Source organism: Mustelus asterias, chromosome 15 (assembly GCF_964213995.1).
Source record: "Mustelus asterias chromosome 15, sMusAst1.hap1.1, whole genome shotgun sequence".
Lineage (NCBI taxonomy): Eukaryota > Metazoa > Chordata > Chondrichthyes > Carcharhiniformes > Triakidae > Mustelus > Mustelus asterias.
The window spans coordinates 35,211,320-35,231,135 of record NC_135815.1 but is presented as its reverse complement, the minus strand read 5'-3'; the positions used below and the strand labels follow the sequence as shown (position 1 = coordinate 35,231,135).

The 19,816-nt window shown below is 39.7% G+C and overlaps 1 protein-coding gene across 1 annotated transcript in view; it reads right to left on the bottom strand.

The window, feature by feature from the left end:
- The window catches only part of eprs1 (glutamyl-prolyl-tRNA synthetase 1), a 75,006-nt gene that overhangs the window by 38,245 nt on the left and 16,945 nt on the right, over positions 1–19,816 (bottom strand). Inside the window, exons 3-8 of the mRNA XM_078229760.1 lie at positions 16,878–16,977; positions 12,631–12,787; positions 6,530–6,669; positions 4,764–4,858; positions 3,192–3,318; positions 175–367 (exon numbers count right to left, since the gene is read on the bottom strand). Coding sequence (XP_078085886.1) covers positions 175–367; positions 3,192–3,318; positions 4,764–4,858; positions 6,530–6,669; positions 12,631–12,787; positions 16,878–16,977 — 812 coding nt within the window. The remainder of the gene's footprint in view (positions 1–174; positions 368–3,191; positions 3,319–4,763; positions 4,859–6,529; positions 6,670–12,630; positions 12,788–16,877; positions 16,978–19,816) is intronic.

Below are 19,816 nucleotides of genomic sequence, written 5' to 3'. Positions count from 1 at the left end.
CTTCTGCAGTCAAGAAACTTAAGCACACAAAACAAGTAGTCTTAAAGGCAAAGTGTGGGAACCATACCATAGCATGAATCATTTTAGGACCTGTAGGACAGGTGAGAAGAGTGAGTAAAGGTTTGATAGCTGTTAATCAAGAATATCACCAAGCAGAATTTTAATGGCACTCACAGTTCGCCCTGTGTTTAGACTCAATCCTGTGTTCCCGTTCTAGTTTCATTTGATCTGGAGGTGTGTCATCTGCGTAAGCTTTTCCATCTCTAATCATTTTATCAGCATATTGCATTATAATATTAAAGTGATCTGAAGTGTAGGTGAATTGATCAGGTTTGATCTGTAGCATTGAAACATCTTCCAGTATAACCTACAGAAAGCAGTGAATGTTAATACAATTCAACTCCTTGTAAAAATGCAACGCAACAAGCTCCAACTTAATTTGAATACAGGTTGAGAAAAATCCTAGATTACTCATTTCTCTAGAAATCCGTGATTTGAAAGGCTTATACATTATATTGCTCAGTAAAGTTTCAAAGAAGGTTATAAGGCTTTCAAGTTCCTCAGTTATTTGAGGGAGATTAAAGCTAGAATGGGGTAATATAGGAGGTTTTCTGCCAATATATAATACAACATTTTTGACATTCAAGATGCAGCACAGTCTACTATTTTATGCTCTTAATCTAGAATGATCAAACAATAATTAGCAACCAATTTGAGTGGCAGAATTTACAGTTTCAATGGACTTTGACCAATTATTCATCCTGGACCTTTTCCATGTTGTGATCTGTCAGACATAATTTTGGGTGGGGGCGTGAGATTTTAGCTCACTTAGCAATGTGTTATCTGTAACAATGGTAAATAATCTAAACTATCTAAAAGGCTATCTCATCTAGTATGACTTCAAAATATAGAACCTATTAAATCCAGAAAAATTCACTTTAAACTAATTCAAATTATCTGAATACTAAATAAACAATTTTCATGTTCAACTGACTTTGCTGTTTGTAATATGATTTGGAGGAAAATGTAACCGGATTGATTAGTAAGTTTGCAGGCAACACAAAAGTTTGTGGATTTGCGGATAGCGATGAGGACCATCAGAGGATACAGCAGGATATAGATCAGTTGGAGACTTGGGCGGAGAGATGACAGATGGAGTTTAAAGTGAGGTAATGCATTTTGGAAGGTCTAATACAGATAGGAAATATACAGTAAATGGCAGAACCCTTAAGAGTATTGATAGGCAAAGGGATCTGGGTGCACAGGTCACTGAAAGTGGCAATGCAGGTGGAGAAGGTAGTCAAGAAGGCATAAGGCAAGCTTGCCTTCATCGGCCGGGGTACTGAGTTTAAAAATTGGCAAGTCATGTTGCAGCTTTATAGAACCTTAGTTAGGCCGCACTTGGAATATAGTGTTCAATCCTGGTCGCCACACTACCAGAAGGATGTGGAGGTTTAGACGAGGGTACAGAAAAGATTTACCAGGATGTTGCCTGGTATGGAGGGCATTTGCTATGAGGAGAGATTGGAGAAACTTGGTTTGTTCTCACTGAAGCGACGGAGGTTGAGGGGAGACCTGATAGAAATCTACAAGATTATGAGAGGCATAGAGGTTTACAGCGTGGAAACAGGCCCTTCAACCTAACTTGTCCATGCCGCCCTTTTTTTTTTAAAACCACTAAGCTAATCCCAATTGCCCACATTTGGCCCATATCCCTCTATACCCATCTTACCCATGTAACTATCTAAATGCTTTTTAAAATTGTATCCGCCTCTACTACTACCTCTGGCAGCTTGTTCCAGACACTCACCACCCTCTGAAAAACATGCCCCTCTGGGCACTTTTATATCTCTCCCCTCTCATCTTAAACCTATGCCCTCTAGTTTTAGACTCCCCTATCTTTGGGAAAAGATATTGACTATCGAGCTGATCTACGCCCCTCATTATTTTATAGACCTCTATAATATCACCCCTCAGCCTCCTACGCTCCAGAGAAAAAAGTCCCAGTCTATCCAGCCTCTCCTTATAACTCAATCCATCAAGTCCCGGTAGCATCCTAGTAAATCTTTTCTGCACTCTTTCTAGTTTAATAATATCCTTTCTATAATAGGGTGACCAGAACTGCACACAGTATTCCAAGTGTGGCCTTACCAGTGTCTTGTACAACTTCAACAAGACATTCCAACTCCTGTATTCAATGTGCTGACCGATTAAACCAAGCATACCGAATGCCTTCTTCACCACTCTGTCCACCTGTGACTTCACTTTCAAGGAGCTATGATCTCTTTGTTCTGTAACTCTCCCCAACGCCCTACCATTAACTGAGTAAGTCCTGTCCTGGTTCAATCTACCAAAATGCATCACCTCGCATTTGCCTAAATTAAACTCCATCTGCCATTCGTCAGCCCACTGGCCCAATTGATCAAGATCCCATTGCGATTGGAGATAACTTTCTTCACTGTCCACTATGCCACGAATTTCCTCTTAAAAGGAGGAAAACAAGGCTGTGGGGTTTAGAGTCCCAGATAACGGAAAACATGCTCATCAATGATGAAGTGATTAAATCTGGCACACTCCAGAGGACAGAATTAGAGGAACATTGGTATTTCAACAAGTGTGGAGTTTGGGAAGTTTAGAAACACTTAATGAAGAAGCCAGGGCAGACAAATATACAAGCAAGGATGGGGATTTTAAAATTGAGGCATGCTTAAACAGGAACCAATCTAAGTCACTGAGCCCAGGGGTCTGGGTGATAGGCAAACGTGCAAGATGGACAGAGTGGATAGTCAGAAGCTTTTTCCCAGGGTGGAAGAGTCAATTACAAGGGGGCATAGGTTTAAGGTGCGAGGAGCAAGGTTTAAAGGAGATGTACGAGGCAGATCTTTTACACAGAGAGTAGTGGGTGCCTGGAACTCGTTGTCGGGGGTGGTAGTGGAAGCGGATACAGTAGTGACATTTAAGGGGCATCTTGACAAGTACATGAATAGGATGGGATTAGAGGGATACAGCCCCCGGGAGGGTAGGGGGTTTTAGTTAAGTTGGGTAGCATGGTCGGTGCAGGCTTGGAGGGCCGAAGGGCCTGTTCCTGTGCTGTAATTTTCTTTGTTCTTTGACTATTTGATTGCCAAAATGAATGATCATCAGTTATACCGAGGCATAGATATGCTTATTAAATGCATTTCAATAACAACCTTCTCAAAGTCTTCTTTTTCCTTTTCCGGATTGGTGTCATCAAACCTCATGATGAGTTTCCCCTTAAAGCTCACTTGATAATGTTGATTCAGGAGTGCAGCCTTGGCATGTCCAATGTGTAAATAACTGAAAGGAAATTAAACAAATAAATGCACTTCAATAACAGTACTGCATTTTTTTTTAAAAACTCAGATACTATACCACAACATGTATAATTCAAAAAAAAACTTGATTTAATTTGTATTTAGATGGCCAAGTAGCAAAAAAAAAAACAAGTCAAGTGCTTTACCAAAATTCAATCAGCCAGAAATGAAAGCTATGGCAAAGATAGAATTACTTGGAATATAGTGTGGGAAAACAGGTTTCGGTTTTGGCAGGAATAATAAAAAAGAATATTAGCTAAATGGTGAGAGATTGTAGCGCTCTATGATACAGAGGGATTGGATGTCCTAGTGCTTGAATCACAAAAGATTAGTATGCAGTAATTAGGAAAGCAAATTTATTGTAAGGGGAATTGAACACAAAAGAAGAGAAGGTTATGCTTCAGTTATACACAGCACCAGTGAGACCACATCTGGAGTATAGTGTACAGTATTGGTCACTTTACTCAAGGATGTATATGTATCAGAAGCAGTTCAGAGACGATTTACTAGGCTAATACCCGGGATGGGTGGGTTGTCTTACGAAGAAAAGTTGGACAGGTTAGGCTTGTATCTGCTGGAGTTTAAAACAATAAAAAGCAACTTGACTGAAACACAAGGTCCTGATATGGAAATGATGTTTCATCATATGGGAGAATCGAGAACTAGGGGTCACCGTTAAAAATAAAGGGTCACCCATTTAAAATGGAAATGAGGCCAAAATCTCTGAGGGTGGAGAGGGAGGTTGTAGATGGGGTAGCAGTTTGAAAGAACAATGGAGTAAAGGATTTTTACCCCCAAAGGAACAGGTCAATAATGTCCGATTTAGAGAGAGAGCTATGAACAATGTGGGGACATGGAGTGGAGGTTGGATTGTCAGGGGTTTGGTTGGAGTAGGGTTGAGGGAGCAGGTGATGGGTGTCATGGACAAGGTGAGCTTGGAGAGTGCACGAGTGGAGACAGGAGAAAAATGAAAGTAAGATGTGCATTCAGGAGTAGGATAAACATTCTACAAACTCCATTTGAACCCAGAAGGATATATCATTCCAGCTTTCCCAACCAGAAGCCTGAGTATTAAACAGTTTTTGCCTCAATTCAAAATATCAAGTCCCTCCCTAGCGATATAGGGAGGTATCATTCTTCCATTTCAGGATACTAATTCTGAAGTGCATTTCTTCCTCCTCATAATCACTATTTTAAGATTACTATTCTCCTCCCATGACAATACTTCACCAGCGGCTCACATTTTAATATTCTGACTTCTTTCTTTTGTAATATTTTTTGCATAGACATCTTCCAGGTGATTTGCAACTCCAATAATTACAAGCTAGAGGCAGATGGCCCAACATCAGTTAGGTTTAAACTCCTTTAACTGCATTTGTATGAAACAGCATTTCCAAACAAATAGAACATTTAAATCCATTAACCCACCCACTGGCTTCAGGTGGAAATCTTACTACCACTTTCCCAATTTCTGCACCGGGCAATTCAACAAATTTTCCACGATCTTCTTTCTTCTCATTCATCTGCAAGAATAATAAAGTACAAAACAAAGCTAAACATTTGTTTGAAGAACATTAATTAAAAACTATTTAAATAAAAATAAAGTTTGCCTACCCAACTAAAACTTTATAACAACAAAAATCATTCAAGCTACAGAGCAATGCATTCAAGGTCGTGCGTTTCTTTTCCTGCGCTGTGAAGTATTGATCCCACAAAATGCATGGCCGTGAAAGTGGCACGTTAATTCAGACTTGTCCAAATCAATTTGGGCAACGCTCACCTGGCCTCACTATCAATTTACCAACGCAAAAACACATTAAAACAAGTGTCAAATTGGCAAGTGACTTCTTTTGCAATTTATTACTTTTCTTTCTTTGCTGACATATCCCAATGCCACATGCTTTTCTGACCAAAATGACAGGTTAAAGAACAGATGGCTGTTTTGAACCGAGCCACTTGGGAGTCATTGGAGAAAACTCCTGGGCAACTTGCCTATTAAATTTTCCCTTCCAAGCTCTGGGGAAGTTACTTCTCATAGGAGCACTGTTTATAGTGGAAACACACCATGGGCTGAATAATAGGGGGGGGTGGGGTGGAAGGCAGATGGCATGCCCTGATACAAATAACATCAGCGTGGAGCTGACATGTTCTAAGCCCACCTCTCTGCGGTCATAAAGCACTATGGGGCATGCTGATGAGGGTCAAGCGGGACTTCCACCCTTTATCTGGGTGGAAATCCAGCCCTCTGGAACTGCTGGCCAATCCGATTGGCTGGCAGTTCCATCAGTTCCAGTGGCATCAGGAAGACACCCGTAGCAACTTCCAGGGTGACAGGAAAAGATCAAGGCCCATGGATCCCAAGAGGAGGTACGGTCTTGGGCAGGGAAGGTTTGGGTAGACTCAGGAAGGTGGGGAGAGGGAATGGATTTAACGGAGGGAGCAAATAAAAAGGAAGGTGAACTTCCCCACAATCGGCAAAGGGCAGCCCCCGAAAAGCAACCCCTCCCCTCCATCCTGTCATTTTAAACATCGGAATTTAAAAAAAAAATCTTCCTGCTTATGCCACTTGCCTAGAGCATTACAGCATTGGCAGAATAGCAGGGCCAATTAATTGATAATGAGCCTAATTGACCCCTGATTATTTATGAAAATACAACAGACAAGCTGCCAATTTCAGCTCCTGCCCACCTCCCACACGATGGGGACAACTCAGGGGTGGAACAAGGGTATTGGGATGATATGATATAAACGTTTGCCAGGGGCATATAAAAATTCAGCTCCATGTGATGAACCAGAGATTTAAACAGGTCTGTGGACAGTACATTGGAGACTCGGTATCCAGTCCCATTATGCCATTCCCAGGCTCACAAGCTTTTTCTGTAATCCTATACTGCTGCATTAATAATGCAAGTTTCCTGTGCAAAATGCAAGGCTAGATGGATACAGCCTTAATATTAATGAAATTAGACAGCCAATTAAAATTGGGGAGTTCAGCAAAACAAGAAATCCCAGTAAAGAGGAATACTTAAAATATTACAAAGAGGATTGAATACAGTGAGGATAATCCAATAGAGACATTTTGATTCTGGTAAGATGACAGCTAACAATTTCCGTGTGGCCTTTATGGTCAGACAACTCAAGTTATAGCACTAATTCAATTAGTTACACAAGATTTTAGGAAACTGCATTCTTACCACTATATTCGGTGGAGTTACTATTACCCATTTTTTACACACAGTTTGAAATGCATCCTGTGAGCCGAGAAAGTTATACCAGCGTTGAACATGAGTTGGTATCTTGTTCTGGCTCAACTGCTTCTCCCAAAGATGACTTCCTGTTGATAAAAATATACAGTTATCGATCATTTAGACAGTGACCAATTAATTCAATATTGCATTTTTGTCAATTGTTCAGCAATTAATTTGCTTCCCCCCCCCCCCCCCCCATCCCTTTTTAATAGGTTGTTTTCATTACACTTAATTTACCAATATACTGTGACTTTTCTCCCCAACCACATTGTCAAAAAATGTTAGCACAAAAAATGCTAGCACAACACAAATATTCTTCAGGAACCAGCACCCATTAAAGTTTTTTATCCATTTCACTATATACGCAAATAAAATATAATGACAATGTAATTGGAAAAAAAACTTTACAAGCAGAAGAATATAAAAAATTGGCTTCAAGACTCTCACCATTCCAAAAGAAAACACACCCATCTAGACTTCTAACCCCCTTAACTGAATATGTATCTTCCATGCTGATGCTACAGCCAGCTAATTTCCAAATTCGGAGGCTTCACAATGCTGATCCCTACTTAGTTCCATACCCTGGTATAATATGCAATCACCCAAGACTATAATTCACAGAAAGCACCAAATGCCAGAGTTCCGTATTTTGTGAACAAAAAAAATACTTATTTCTTCACATAAAAGCACCAGCACCACTTCTGCCTAACATTTCACAAGTTGCCCTCAAGTACCATAGATCACAGTATACAAAACAACCCCATTTTTCTCAGCCTCAAAAATCATGTTTTTGCATATAGTCAACACATACGTCGACTGCCCTTTCAGCCAGGATGTGCTATACTTGCATTAGTAGTCAGCCTCAATTTATCAGCTCACAAATTGTTACTTACTGGATGTAAAGAATCAAGCAGGCAATACAGGCTGCGTTGCAAAGATGCACGAAAGTTTAAGATACTCACATACACAGAACAGATGTAGCGTGGGGAAGAGAAATGAGTCTTCCAACAAACAAATGAAATATAAAGCTGGTTTCAAGCAGAAAGTCGTAACATTTGCTACCTCGTAAAACAACAGTTTTGCAGCAAGAGAATTTGGTGTTAGTGAAAAACTGGTAAAAGAATGGAAGAAAAAGGAGTGCGCCGTAAAGAAGATGCCGAAGACCATGAGAGCAAGGACCAGCCACTGGCCTTAACTTGTGAATCAAAATGGGTCCTCATTACCAGAAATGCAATGCATATATATGTACTTAAGTCCGTCAGAGTTCAGCAAAGATTTCAGAGCTAGTCAGTATAGCCACTTTATGGAACAAAAGATCTGGTGCCGCGACAGAGGACCACGATTGCTCAGAGTACCACCAAAAGACCTCAATACCAAAATGAACAGTTTCTAGTGATTCATCATCAGAGAGCAGCAAAAACACAAGTGCCCATTACGTCACATCAGCAGGGGTGGTTGTAGAGGGACGATTCCGGAGCTGAAAGTGCCAAATCTGATGCAGAATAGAAACTTGGGATAATGCCAATGCCAAAGTGGCTCAGAATGAATTTGATGAACTCTGTCAGATGCCAAAGAAATTAATTTGGCAAGTTTTAAAATGTTTTGGATCTGTGGCCAAAAGTATCTTCATACAGTTAAGCTATTCAATAAACTGTCACCTTAATTTAATCAGACTTACTGTATTTTTGACATATTAAAATAACAACCACCCAATCCAGCAATTCACTTTTACACTTGGCATGCAAGTCGACTCCCCTTTTTGGAGGAATTTGTCAAGGTTTCAAAGTTGACAAAGGTTCGTCCAAGGGCCTCACTAAATGAGACATTTGGCTCAAACCAATGTGCTTGGGTTTTGTAATTCTTGCAAGTTGTTAATGTGTGGATCATTATTAAACAATTATGTCATCCATCTTCCTCCTTTTTGCTTTGCTGGTCTGGTGATGGTTAATAGCATGTTAATTCTTCTGTTAACATACACAGATGAAAGACATTGTTAAATTAAGTACTTTGAACGTATAAATACAGAATAGCTGCGACACTGGGTGCGTGAGAGGAGTGTTGAGGTAGAACAAAATCTTTCAAATAAACCCTTGGTTTTGATTTCACCAACCGGCTTGGATTCTGTTAACATTGGCAGCTGAAATAACTCCTCAGAGGCCAGATTCCCGGAGGTTGTAATTGGGCTGAAGGGCCTGTTTCCATGCTGTAAACCTCTATGATTCTATGACTAATTGGACTTGCTTTGGAGAAGTATGGCTGAAACCAAGTATAAAGTATCAGGATATGATTTTCCACTGTTGTTCTGTGAAGCTGAACCTTATGACCAATGGAAAATCGAAGTGGATAAATGGACACAGTTTAAGTCCTTACCAAAGAAATGGCAAGGTATGGCTTTCGCACTTTTGCTTCCCACCAGAAACAGGATCAAGTGCAAAGTATTTTCAGAAATAAAAGCTCATCATTTAGACAGTGAGGAAGGTTCAGATATCCTCTTAAAATTTAAACAAAATTTATAAGAAAGATGACCTGTTAAATGCATGGTCAAACTTTGATAAATTTAGAAAAATGGATGGTTATTCCAGGGAAGAATATACACAGGAGTAATGGAAGATGAATACTAAACTTATAGAAGAAATCAGTGAGAAATGTGATACATGTAAAAAAAAATAGCAAGTCCTCCATTAGCTAGAGACTTTAATTAAATAGTTGCAATGAACTTCAAGGTATGGGGTAAGGACAAAAACATTTTTCTCTAGGACTTCATAGATATGGCAACTGTCTGCCAACAGTAATATATAATAAAGACAAAAGAGTAATTGTGGACAAGATAATGGAAAGAAAATGGATAGTAACTGGTCTGGGAGCACCGGTTAAATTCCAAACTGACAATGAGGGGGGAATGAGAAATGTGCCAACAGTGAATTTAAAGTTGTGAGAAAATATGAACACTGTAGTAAGGAACACAGCAATGAAAATTCCCGAGTAATGTGTTTGTGAAAGAAATCATGCAATAATTGATGAGATGCTTCATAAAATCTTAGCTGACTAACAGATGTGAACCAACATCTGTCCTGGCACGGGCAGTCCATGCGTAGAATTCACTTCAAATGGTTGGGGGGCACAGTCCCTATCAAATACTTTATGGATGAAATCCAAAAATCCTTTTGGTGATGTGGGATCATCCCTCGGCCTTGGAAGGGACAATTAGTTAAATTTTTTTCTGACTACTTAAATGTCCTTTTCCTTGCATGCAGGGCATTCATCAAAACTGAAGTTGCAGAGAAAATTTAGCAAGCCTGACAGCACCACATAAAGACCATTAACAATAGATTTTAATCCAAGGACATGGTACATTACAAGAGAAGGGCAGAAAGAGTGCAAAGGTCCGGGTAAGGTGAGAGGCAGTGATGGAAAAACAATAATTTTACAACATGCCAATTAAATTGTTAGGATACATTCCTCAAGGCTAATTGGCACTTATTATACAGTTACAGAATCTGAACAGGTAATACAAAGTGAAGAAGCATCAAGCGCTTTATATACATATGTTGGACATAAAGAGCTGACTGAATATGAACGAAGTGATACTGAAGTGCAGGATAAGCTGTTTATATCAAAAGGCAAAACCATATATGCTAGTGGAAGCCAATGGATGGAAGGATTTCACCATTATAGGGAGGGCAGGAAACGCCACTGACAAATATAAACATTTGCTGAATGTACAACATGAGGGACAGAAGGATTTGGATTGGCCAAATGAGGTAAAGAAATGGAAGGCCAGAAAACGCAGTGTGAATTCCAAACGTGGACTGAGAAACGATCGCAGCCGTAGGAAAAGATCAAGGACTTGCAATAGGGACCCTGAGGGGACTCATCATAGAAAGGAAAGATCATGCAGCAGTAATCTAGAAAGAGATATGAGGGCAAGTAGAGGTCATAATTTGAAAAGGGGAAGTACCATAGAACAGGCTAGGAACGTAATGAGAAGCAGCAATCCTCATGTTCAAGATGTTTTAGTGACTACTAACAAACTAGAAGATAAGGTAATAAAGGAGTTGGACATTTGGAAGGAATTTGCTGCATACTCAGTAATATGACTGGCTGTACTCCATCTGGTATTCCACAGGTAGTTGTGCACAGTAAAGGTACTTCCAGATGGTACGTATAAGGCTAAAGCTAAACTAATGGCTCAATGTCCAAAGAGAGATTTAGAGGTCAAGATCTCCAAGAGGACCTCCCCACTGTAGGAAAAGTGAGCTTGAAGATTTTCTTAACTCTTTTAGCAATATATTCCAGGGAATGCAAGTATGGGCAGCAAGGTGGCACAGTGGTTAGCACTGCTGCCTCACAGCATCAGAGACCCGGGTTCAATTCCCAGTTTGGGTCACTGTCTGCACATTCTCCCAGTGTCTGCGTGGGTTTCCTCCAGGTGCTCCTGTTTCCTCCCACAGTCCAAAAGACGTGCTGATTAGGTACATTGGCCATGTTAAATTCTCGGTCAGTGTACTCAAACAGGTGCCGGAGCATGGCCACTTATTGCAATGTTAATGTAAGCCTACTTGTGACACTAATAAAAACCACCTAAAGAAGTTGGTGATATAGAAGAAAAACTGTGGCAGTTAAACATGTGTGCTTATGGGTTGAGTGATGCATCAATGGTGTGGTAGTTCGCAGTTAGGTCCATCCAGCTGAAAATGGGTATATTCAGTTAAAAGCACCCAGCAATGTTACATTGGTACCATTAGGAGAGACAAGTAGGCATCTTTATGATGCACATTGAAATGGGTGATGAGTAAAATAAAGAAGGAGTTTAAGATTGGAAGTTAGGCTTCAGAGGCCTTCAGCATTTAGGATTAGATATTAAACAGAATAAGTCGGGACTGACCTTGAATCAAAAGTCTTATTTAGAAAATGTCATTCGCATTCCAATAAATCGTGCCAGGTCCTCACAAAAAGAGGATCCTGCATCCAAGAAAGAAATAGACCAATTAAGAAGTTTGATAGCTGAATTGGTTGTGCACTCTGACTAGACCTAGGCGAGCTATGATGTATTAAAACTAGGTACTGTGATAAAACCCGCTAGGGTTGGGGAAGTTCTGAGAGATAATTAAATATTTCTGCCTACATTCTAGGTGAACTATCCGTGTGCCCTGGTCAATATCTATCCCTCAATTAACATCACAAAAACAAATCATCTCATCATTATCACGCTGTTCTTTGTGGGAGAATGTGGATTAACGATTGGCTGCTGCATTTCCTACATCACAACAGTAGCTACACTTCAAAAGCTTTTCACTGGCTGTCAAGTGCTTTAGGAAATCCAGTGGTTATGAGTGGTATATAAATAAAAGTCTTTGTTTCTTTTACTTTCAGCATTAAAAAATAATCAGCAACCGTTTTCCATATTTAATCACTCAACCTGTAACAACGAACAGCAACAAGCCAGATAAGAGGAGCAGCACAACAGCGGTACTGGGGGGAGATATTTTAAATCTTCATGACTAGTGTACAGTGCAAACTCCAGCATCTTATTAAATGTTAAACAAAGTTATAAGTTAACTCAAGTCATACCAGTTTTAAAAACACATTCTGAAAGACATGCAGTGGATTATATTAAATAGCTCTATAACTCTAAATTGACAATCCCAATCAAGTCAGATTCACAAGGTTTTGGAGAGTAATACCTGTAAAAGTATATTGGATTTTTTTTTGCATTAAAAGGTACTATAAAAATATAAATGCCTAATAGTAGTCTGACCTAGACAGTCTGTTCATCATATCTGTAGGCTTTTAATTACTTTAAAGATTTTAAAGTATTACTGTATTCCAAGAAAATTTAAATTTAAACCATTTTGCAATAGCATTGTGAAGTCATGTCTGTAAAAGTATGATTATTTCCTCAAGCAAAGGTCAGAAGAGTTTTCAACATAATTACCTCATCAAGCATTTATATTTCTATCTTTAAAGTTATCAATCTAAAATAGAGCTCTCCAAAATGTATTACAGATATAATTTAGAAAAGCAAATAACATTATTCTTTTGCCAACCTTTCAATGCTGCCCACACACACAGATCAGCCAGTGTCAATTCATGTCCAACCAAGAATGTCCTGAGAGAAAGTGCACAATCAAGCTCTTGTATTGCTGCAGGGAACCGAGCAGAGCTTGCCAGTCCTGTGCTGCTAAACTCCAACCAATGATCAACCTGCCAACAAAAGGATTACAACAAGAAACAGTTTTAAAGTTCATCATTTGGAGTTGGTAATATCAGCACAGTTGTAATGTGAATGGTAGCGGACTTAATGGAAGGTTCTATTAAGGCTAGTAATCTTAGGTTCTTGACATTTATTAAGAGATAAGTCCTGTTTTTATGACATTATGACAACATTGCAAAAGAAATGGAAGCAAGAATCATGCTACTTTGTGGTATGCAATAAAGTTTTCACTATTGAATTATCTCAGAATTGCTCATGTTTATAGAATCCCGACAGTGCAGAAGGAGGCCATTCAGCCCCATTAAGTCTGCACCAACTCTCCAACAGAGCATCCTACCCAGACCCTCCCCCGCCCTATCTCAGTAATCCCATGCATTTACCTCACTAATCTCCTACCCTACACATCTTTGGACACTACAGGGCAATTTAGCATGGCCAATTCACCTAACCTGCACACCTTTGGAGTGTGGGAGGAAACCAGAGCACCCGGAGGAAATGCACACAGATATGGGGAGTACTTGCAAACTCCACACAGACAGGCACCCAAGGCAGGAATTGAACTCAAGTCCCTGGCACTGTGAGGTAGCAGTGCTAATCACTGCGCCACCATGATATCATATCTCAAGAAAGGCCAAACACTCTGAATCTAGCCTCAAAACAAATTGCAATCCTATCTAATACAAAAGCTGATCACTTCTCATTGAGAATTAAAAACAAGGACAACAAAATGTCTCGCTACTTATCAGGCTCTCAGGAATTAAATAAGTAACATTAAATAATCAGACATTACAAAAAGACAACCTTCAGAAACCCAAACCTTTACCAGCAAAAACAAGTGTTGCGCAGAATAATTGTGAACAAACATTAAGCTTACTAACTTAACATTCAAACTCAACTGCACCAGCAAGGTAAAATAGTAAATGACACACAAATTAATTCCATCTGTCTCAACTGGTGTAGTATTACAGAATTTTACAAACAGGCAAGCTGACGTGGCAGCACAGCCCTACTTCAATGTACATGTCCTGTATTCTTCAGATTCACAAACAGCTCCAAATAATATTAGCCACATAGTGCGATATGTGCAAATTACATAACAAAACCAACACCTTAAATATCCTGACAACTGTGTCAGGCACATTGAAATTAAAGAAAAAGTTTGAACACACCAAGTTAAATCTACAAAACACAACTATTTAAATACCAGATTTTTCAGATCTTTAGGTCTTGTTGAAATCAAGTTTTAATTCAAGCTTGAATTTGAAGAAGAAAATCATTTCTAAGAATAAGATCAGAATGGTCTAAAATGATTAAGCCTACATGAAATGCAGTCTATGTTTCTAAAATTAAAACTGTTCAATTTGAATTACCTCTTAATTTAAATTGAAATTATGCAAAAATTCATCTGTTTCTGTTGATCATTAAAATTGCTGAATTCATACTGCTGGATCATTTCTATCTGAAGTACAATGGGCTGAACAGGCAGACTATCAACTAGAATCTCATACACAAGCTGTAAAAAACTGTCCACTATAAGGTTTATCAATGTTTTCTTACAAGAATTTGCAAATATTGACACCCCTGGATGTCTTTAAACAGATACAAATTAAGCTAATAAATGTAGAAAATAAAAAAATTAATGACAATCTGAAAAACATTTGCACTTGATTTCATAGAATCCCTACTGTGCAGAAGAGGCCTTACGAGTCTGCACCAACTCTCTGACAGAACATCTTACCCACACCCTCTCCCCCACCCTATCCTCTTAACATCACACATTTAACCTACACATTTTTGGACACTAAGGGACAATTTAGCATGGCCAATCCATCTAACCCATACATCTTTGGACTATGGGAGGAAACCGGAGCACTCGGAGGAAACCCACACAGACACAGGGAGAACTTGCAAACTCCACACAGACAATCACCCAAGGTGGAATTGAACCTGGTTCTCTGGTGAGGCAGCAGTGCTAACCACTGTGCTGTCCTAATTTACTGCATTGTTTGGTAAGTTGATCAGTAAATTAATTTTCTCCATTTCCCAGGTAAACTACTTGTTCACTCCGAGTCAACTGGAATTAATTATATTGTTTGACATAAGAGTACTTAAAAATAGTTGAGTGTAACAAAGGCATGGATATAGCTTTCAACAAATGAGCAAAAACAGGAACAGAGACAGGCAATGTTATGGAGGTGCAAATAGGCAGCTTTGATGATGGGGCAGATAAGGGGTGAGAACCTCAGTTCAGAGTCAAATAGGACGGATGAAAATAACAGTCTGGTTCAGCCGCAGGCAGCAAGTAGGGAGAGGGGTAGCATCAATGGTTAGGAATGGAGCTTGTGGTGGAGACTGAAGACAGTGGCTTCAATCTTCCAAATTAAATGTCAACTTCTGCAATATTGGATATCAAGCAAGTTGGGTCAAAAATCCTGAAACTCCCTCCCGAACAACACTGTGGGGAGCACCTGCCAAGAATAAATGTTTAAAAAAGTAGCATAACAAATCAAAGACCATGAATGGACAAAGAGAGGTGATGGTGAGGAGCACTGGGTGGCATTAGCATATATGCAGGACTTGACACTGCTTCTTCAGGTAATATCACCAAGTAGCAGCATGTAGCTAAGTAGTAGGAGAGGGCCAAAGATAGATGCTTGTATGGTCCTGGAGGTATTAATGCAGAAACAGGAAGAGGAATCATTGCACACGATTCTCTGGCCACACAACTGGATAGAAAGAATGCAACCATGAACCAAAAAGCAGATTTGGTTGGCAAAAGTGGAGGAAATCATTGACAAGAACTAATATGATGAGGAAGTTCAGAGCCCTAAGGAACTCCTGAAATAATGAAAGAGACATTGGATAAACTACTGATTAGACAGAGCGATTTAGAGAGAAACTGGATGGCTTCAGTGGGAGACCACATTGCCGTAAATTGTTTAGAAATGCATACAGCCAGTCATTGTCAAAGGAAAAGACAGTAATTCACTGTTCAGAATGCCAGAGGTGGTCAAGGCAACAGTCGTGCCTAAAATCATACGAGTGGTTAGGTATCAAAACAGCACTTCAAAGAAACTTTTGAGACTTAACAACAGCTTCCAGGACTTCAGAAAGTATCAACACAAAAGAAGTAGAATATGGGAGTGCAGGACTGTGACATTAGCTGCCAAGCATCGGATTGATTTAAAAAAAATACTGATGAAGTACAAAGTCCGGCAAAACAAGGACATTGCAAGGAAATGTCAAGTCTTTGACAGCCCTTCCACAGTTTGCTGGAAGGAATTGAATTTGTGTGGCTGGTGACAGTGCTCAACCTATGAGATGGCATTTTGTTATGGCCAAGATGGTCTCCTTTCAGCAACATCTGTCCTACAGTTGGAATTATTTAGTCAGGCATGAGTAATTTTTGCTTTGATGGTGTTTAATAAGAAAAATTTCTGTAGAACATAATTATTGGAATAATTATTAGAAAGCAGAAAACCATACAAAAAAAAATTAATTTTTAAAATGTTACCTCCACAATCTGCGCAGCTGTGGAAATCAGTAGAACAAACGGTGCATGATTCTCTGAACCTTACTGGTTTGGTTTGTAAATACTAGTGACATTAGTGAGAACAAGGTGAAAGGCCAATGAAAACAATCACTTCCTTTCACCTTAGAAAGGGAAATTAAAAACAACAAATCTGATTAAACAATTATCAAATTCTCATCTGAAAACACAAGCAGCAATGAACCAGCAACAGAACTTGCTGGAATTCAAGACAAACATAGCCATCAGATGTCTTACTCTTAAAGAGTAGATATTTCCATTGAACAAATACTGCTCCCGAGAATGTATACCCTTTCATTCCTACAGTACTACCAGGTTGGAAAATTAGTGCAGAAAAGCCTATCGATTTCGGGAAGTTTTTAATGGAAGAATGTGCACATGTAAAGGCTTTTCAGCTCAACCTCAAGGTTGGTCGAGTGTGGTTCAAATGACAAGTCATGCCTGGAGATTGAATATAGTTTTGGCTGCACGCATAGGATATTCAAGGTTCTAGAAATCATCTGTCACCCTACAGAGAGTCAAACTCTTACCTCAGTATGTTCTAGCAGATTGGAGCCATAGAGCTTATTTTCTGTGGCTACCCGAGCCAGGTAGCGGAGAATGGAATTCACATCATTAAAGACAGTGTCTCTGTAAGATTGAAAAATAAGAGTATACTGAAGCGGTAACACAGTAATCAATTGTTTACTATACCTCACTAAAGGAATTATAAACAAATTTCTATTTTAAAAATCGGCTTTATTGGCATATAAATGATCTGATCAAGGGTGATTTTAATACTGATGATATCAATGGTGAAGGAGCTGAATATGAAAAGATTATTGTGGTTCATTATTTCACCTTTATGTGCCATGTCAAATCAAAAGATACTTTTGAAATTCATCAAGTCTGTTAGCTTCAGATTAGTAATGTTTTGGCCACGTGAAGCCCTGAAGGTTGAAATCTATGCTCCCATTAGTTTTCATGTACCTCACGCCATAGATACCAACAGAGCTTGGCGTTTTAATTTCAGATTATTTTAGCACTAAGTGTAGCTCTTTCCAAACTGCAAGGCCTACAAAATAAGTTTAAATACAAAAACAAGGTTGTCATCTGAATTTTATCAACTGAAGCACCAAAGCCTGCAGGCTACGCTTGGTCCATGGAACAGAGTTTAGACACCTATACTATTTAATAATAAATTAGACAAGGGGGTACGGTGAAATATGTAGTCAGCAAGGACATCAAGCAACAAAGAGGACATGAGCCCAAATCATTAGGTACTGGGGAAAGGCGAGCAGCAGAGAAGGAATTGAGGATATCAATTGTTATTTTAGATGTGACTCAACACAATCAACATTTCCTGAGGAGGGTGTGAGATGATGACATAGGAGGTTATGTCACTGGATCAATCATCCAGAGGCCCAGCTAAAGCTCTGGGTACATGAGTTAAATCCCATCAGAGAAGCTGTTGGAATTTAAATTCAAATAATGAAATCTGGAATTGAAAGCCAATCATGAAACAATCAATTGTCACAAAGATGGTCTGGTTCACTTATCTCCTTTAAGGGTGGAAATTTGCCATTCTTACATCTACCTGGCCTGGTCTACATGACTCTAGACCCACAGCAAAGTGGCTGAAACTGCCATTTCAAGTGGCTTAGCAACCATTCCATTCAAGGGCAATTAGGGATGGTAAAACTAATGCTGATCTTGCCAGTGACACCACATTCTACGAAAAGAATAAAAATTACCCTTGTTTTATAGTCTGACTGATTGGAAAAGGGAACCAAAACTATGAAAAGGTCTAAATCCTCAATCCTTCAATTAATTTGCTGAGTTCAATGAAGGTCAAATTATGGTATAAGGCAGAGGTGAGCCAGTTGTACGGATTAGGAATTCAGCAGATAACCCTAAACAGCTGGCAGACTTTAACTTTTCAACAGTCATTCTCAAGTTTTGACTTGAATTCTTAGCCACATAAAGCTTACTCCAATTTAGAAATCCAAATCAAAGCCAGTACTCACTTTACATCTGCCCAAGTGCTTTCACATGTTGCTCCCCTGCCTCTCTCATCCACCTTAATCTTACAAACAGTGGCACAGTGGTTAGCACTGCTGCCTCACAGCATCAGGGACCTGGGTTCGATTCCCGGCTTGGGTCACTGCCTGTGTGGAGTCTGTACCTTCTCCCAGTGTCTGCATGGGTTTCCTCCGGGTGCTCCAGTTTCCTCCCACAATCCGAAAGATGTGCTTGTTAGGTCTACTGGCCATGCTAAATTCTCCCTCAGTGTACCTGAACAGGCCCCAGATTGTGGCGACTAGGGGATTTTCACAGTAACTTCATTGCAATGTTAATGTAAGCCAAATGTTCCAAAATTGAGGCCATTATCTTCCTGCTGCCATCTCACCCTATCATCTCACCCTGTAAATGATACCTTCCCCTCTTCAATAAAAGAAAATCTATAAGCATTGGATCAGCTTCTATCTGTATAACACCTAGGTTTACGTAACAATCACCATCCTCAACTCAACAACTATTGTTTTACTAATTGCCCATTTGAGTGGTAATTGGTCCAACTCAATGTTGGAATGATCAAAGCCACTTTACTCAGTTCTCAGAGGTGTCCACGTTAACCTCCCTCATCCCCTAATACCCCATTCATTCACCATCCCTGATGTTTGGTCAGACTGTTTTCAATAATGTATGAGCAACGTATCCTTTCTGAAAGATCACATCCAGTCCACCATTATGAATGCCTAATTCAATTTTCATAAACACCCATTTCCACCTATTTTTTAATTTATTCGTGGGACATGGGTGTCACTGGCTGGCCAGCATTTATTGCCCATCCCTAGTTGCCTAAGAGCAGTTGAGAGTCAACCACATTGCTGTGGTTCTGGAGACACATGTAGGCCAGACCAGGTAAGGATGACGGATTGCCTTCCCTAAAGGACATTCGTGAACCAGATGGGTTCTTCTGACAACTGACAATGATTTTTATCGTCATCAGTAGATTCTTAATTCCAGGTGTTTTTTAATTGAATTCAAATTTCACCACCTGCTGTGGCGGGATTCGAACCTGGGTCCCCAGAACATTAGCGAGTTTCTGGATTAATAGTCTAGCGATAATAATACCACTAGGCCATTGCCTCCCTGTGATTGCATCTCTCATTGAAACCCTTAGTCTCAGTTGTCACATCTGGGCATCGCGCCTCCCCCCCCCCCCCCCCCCCCCCCCCGGCCCGCCCCCATCCCTATTTACTTTATTAGAGTCCTCCACGATTTTGAACACATCTATTAAATCTCCTCTCAACCTTCTCTGATCTTATAACAAGCCCAGTTTCCCCACAGAACTGGAGTCCATCTTCCCTCACACAATTGCAGATTTTACCTTTTCAATTCAATATCATAATAGAAATGTGCAAGTGAAGTCTGTCTCAAAGAGAGAATTAAGTCCTAAATTAACAATTGTGCCTCCAGTACAGAC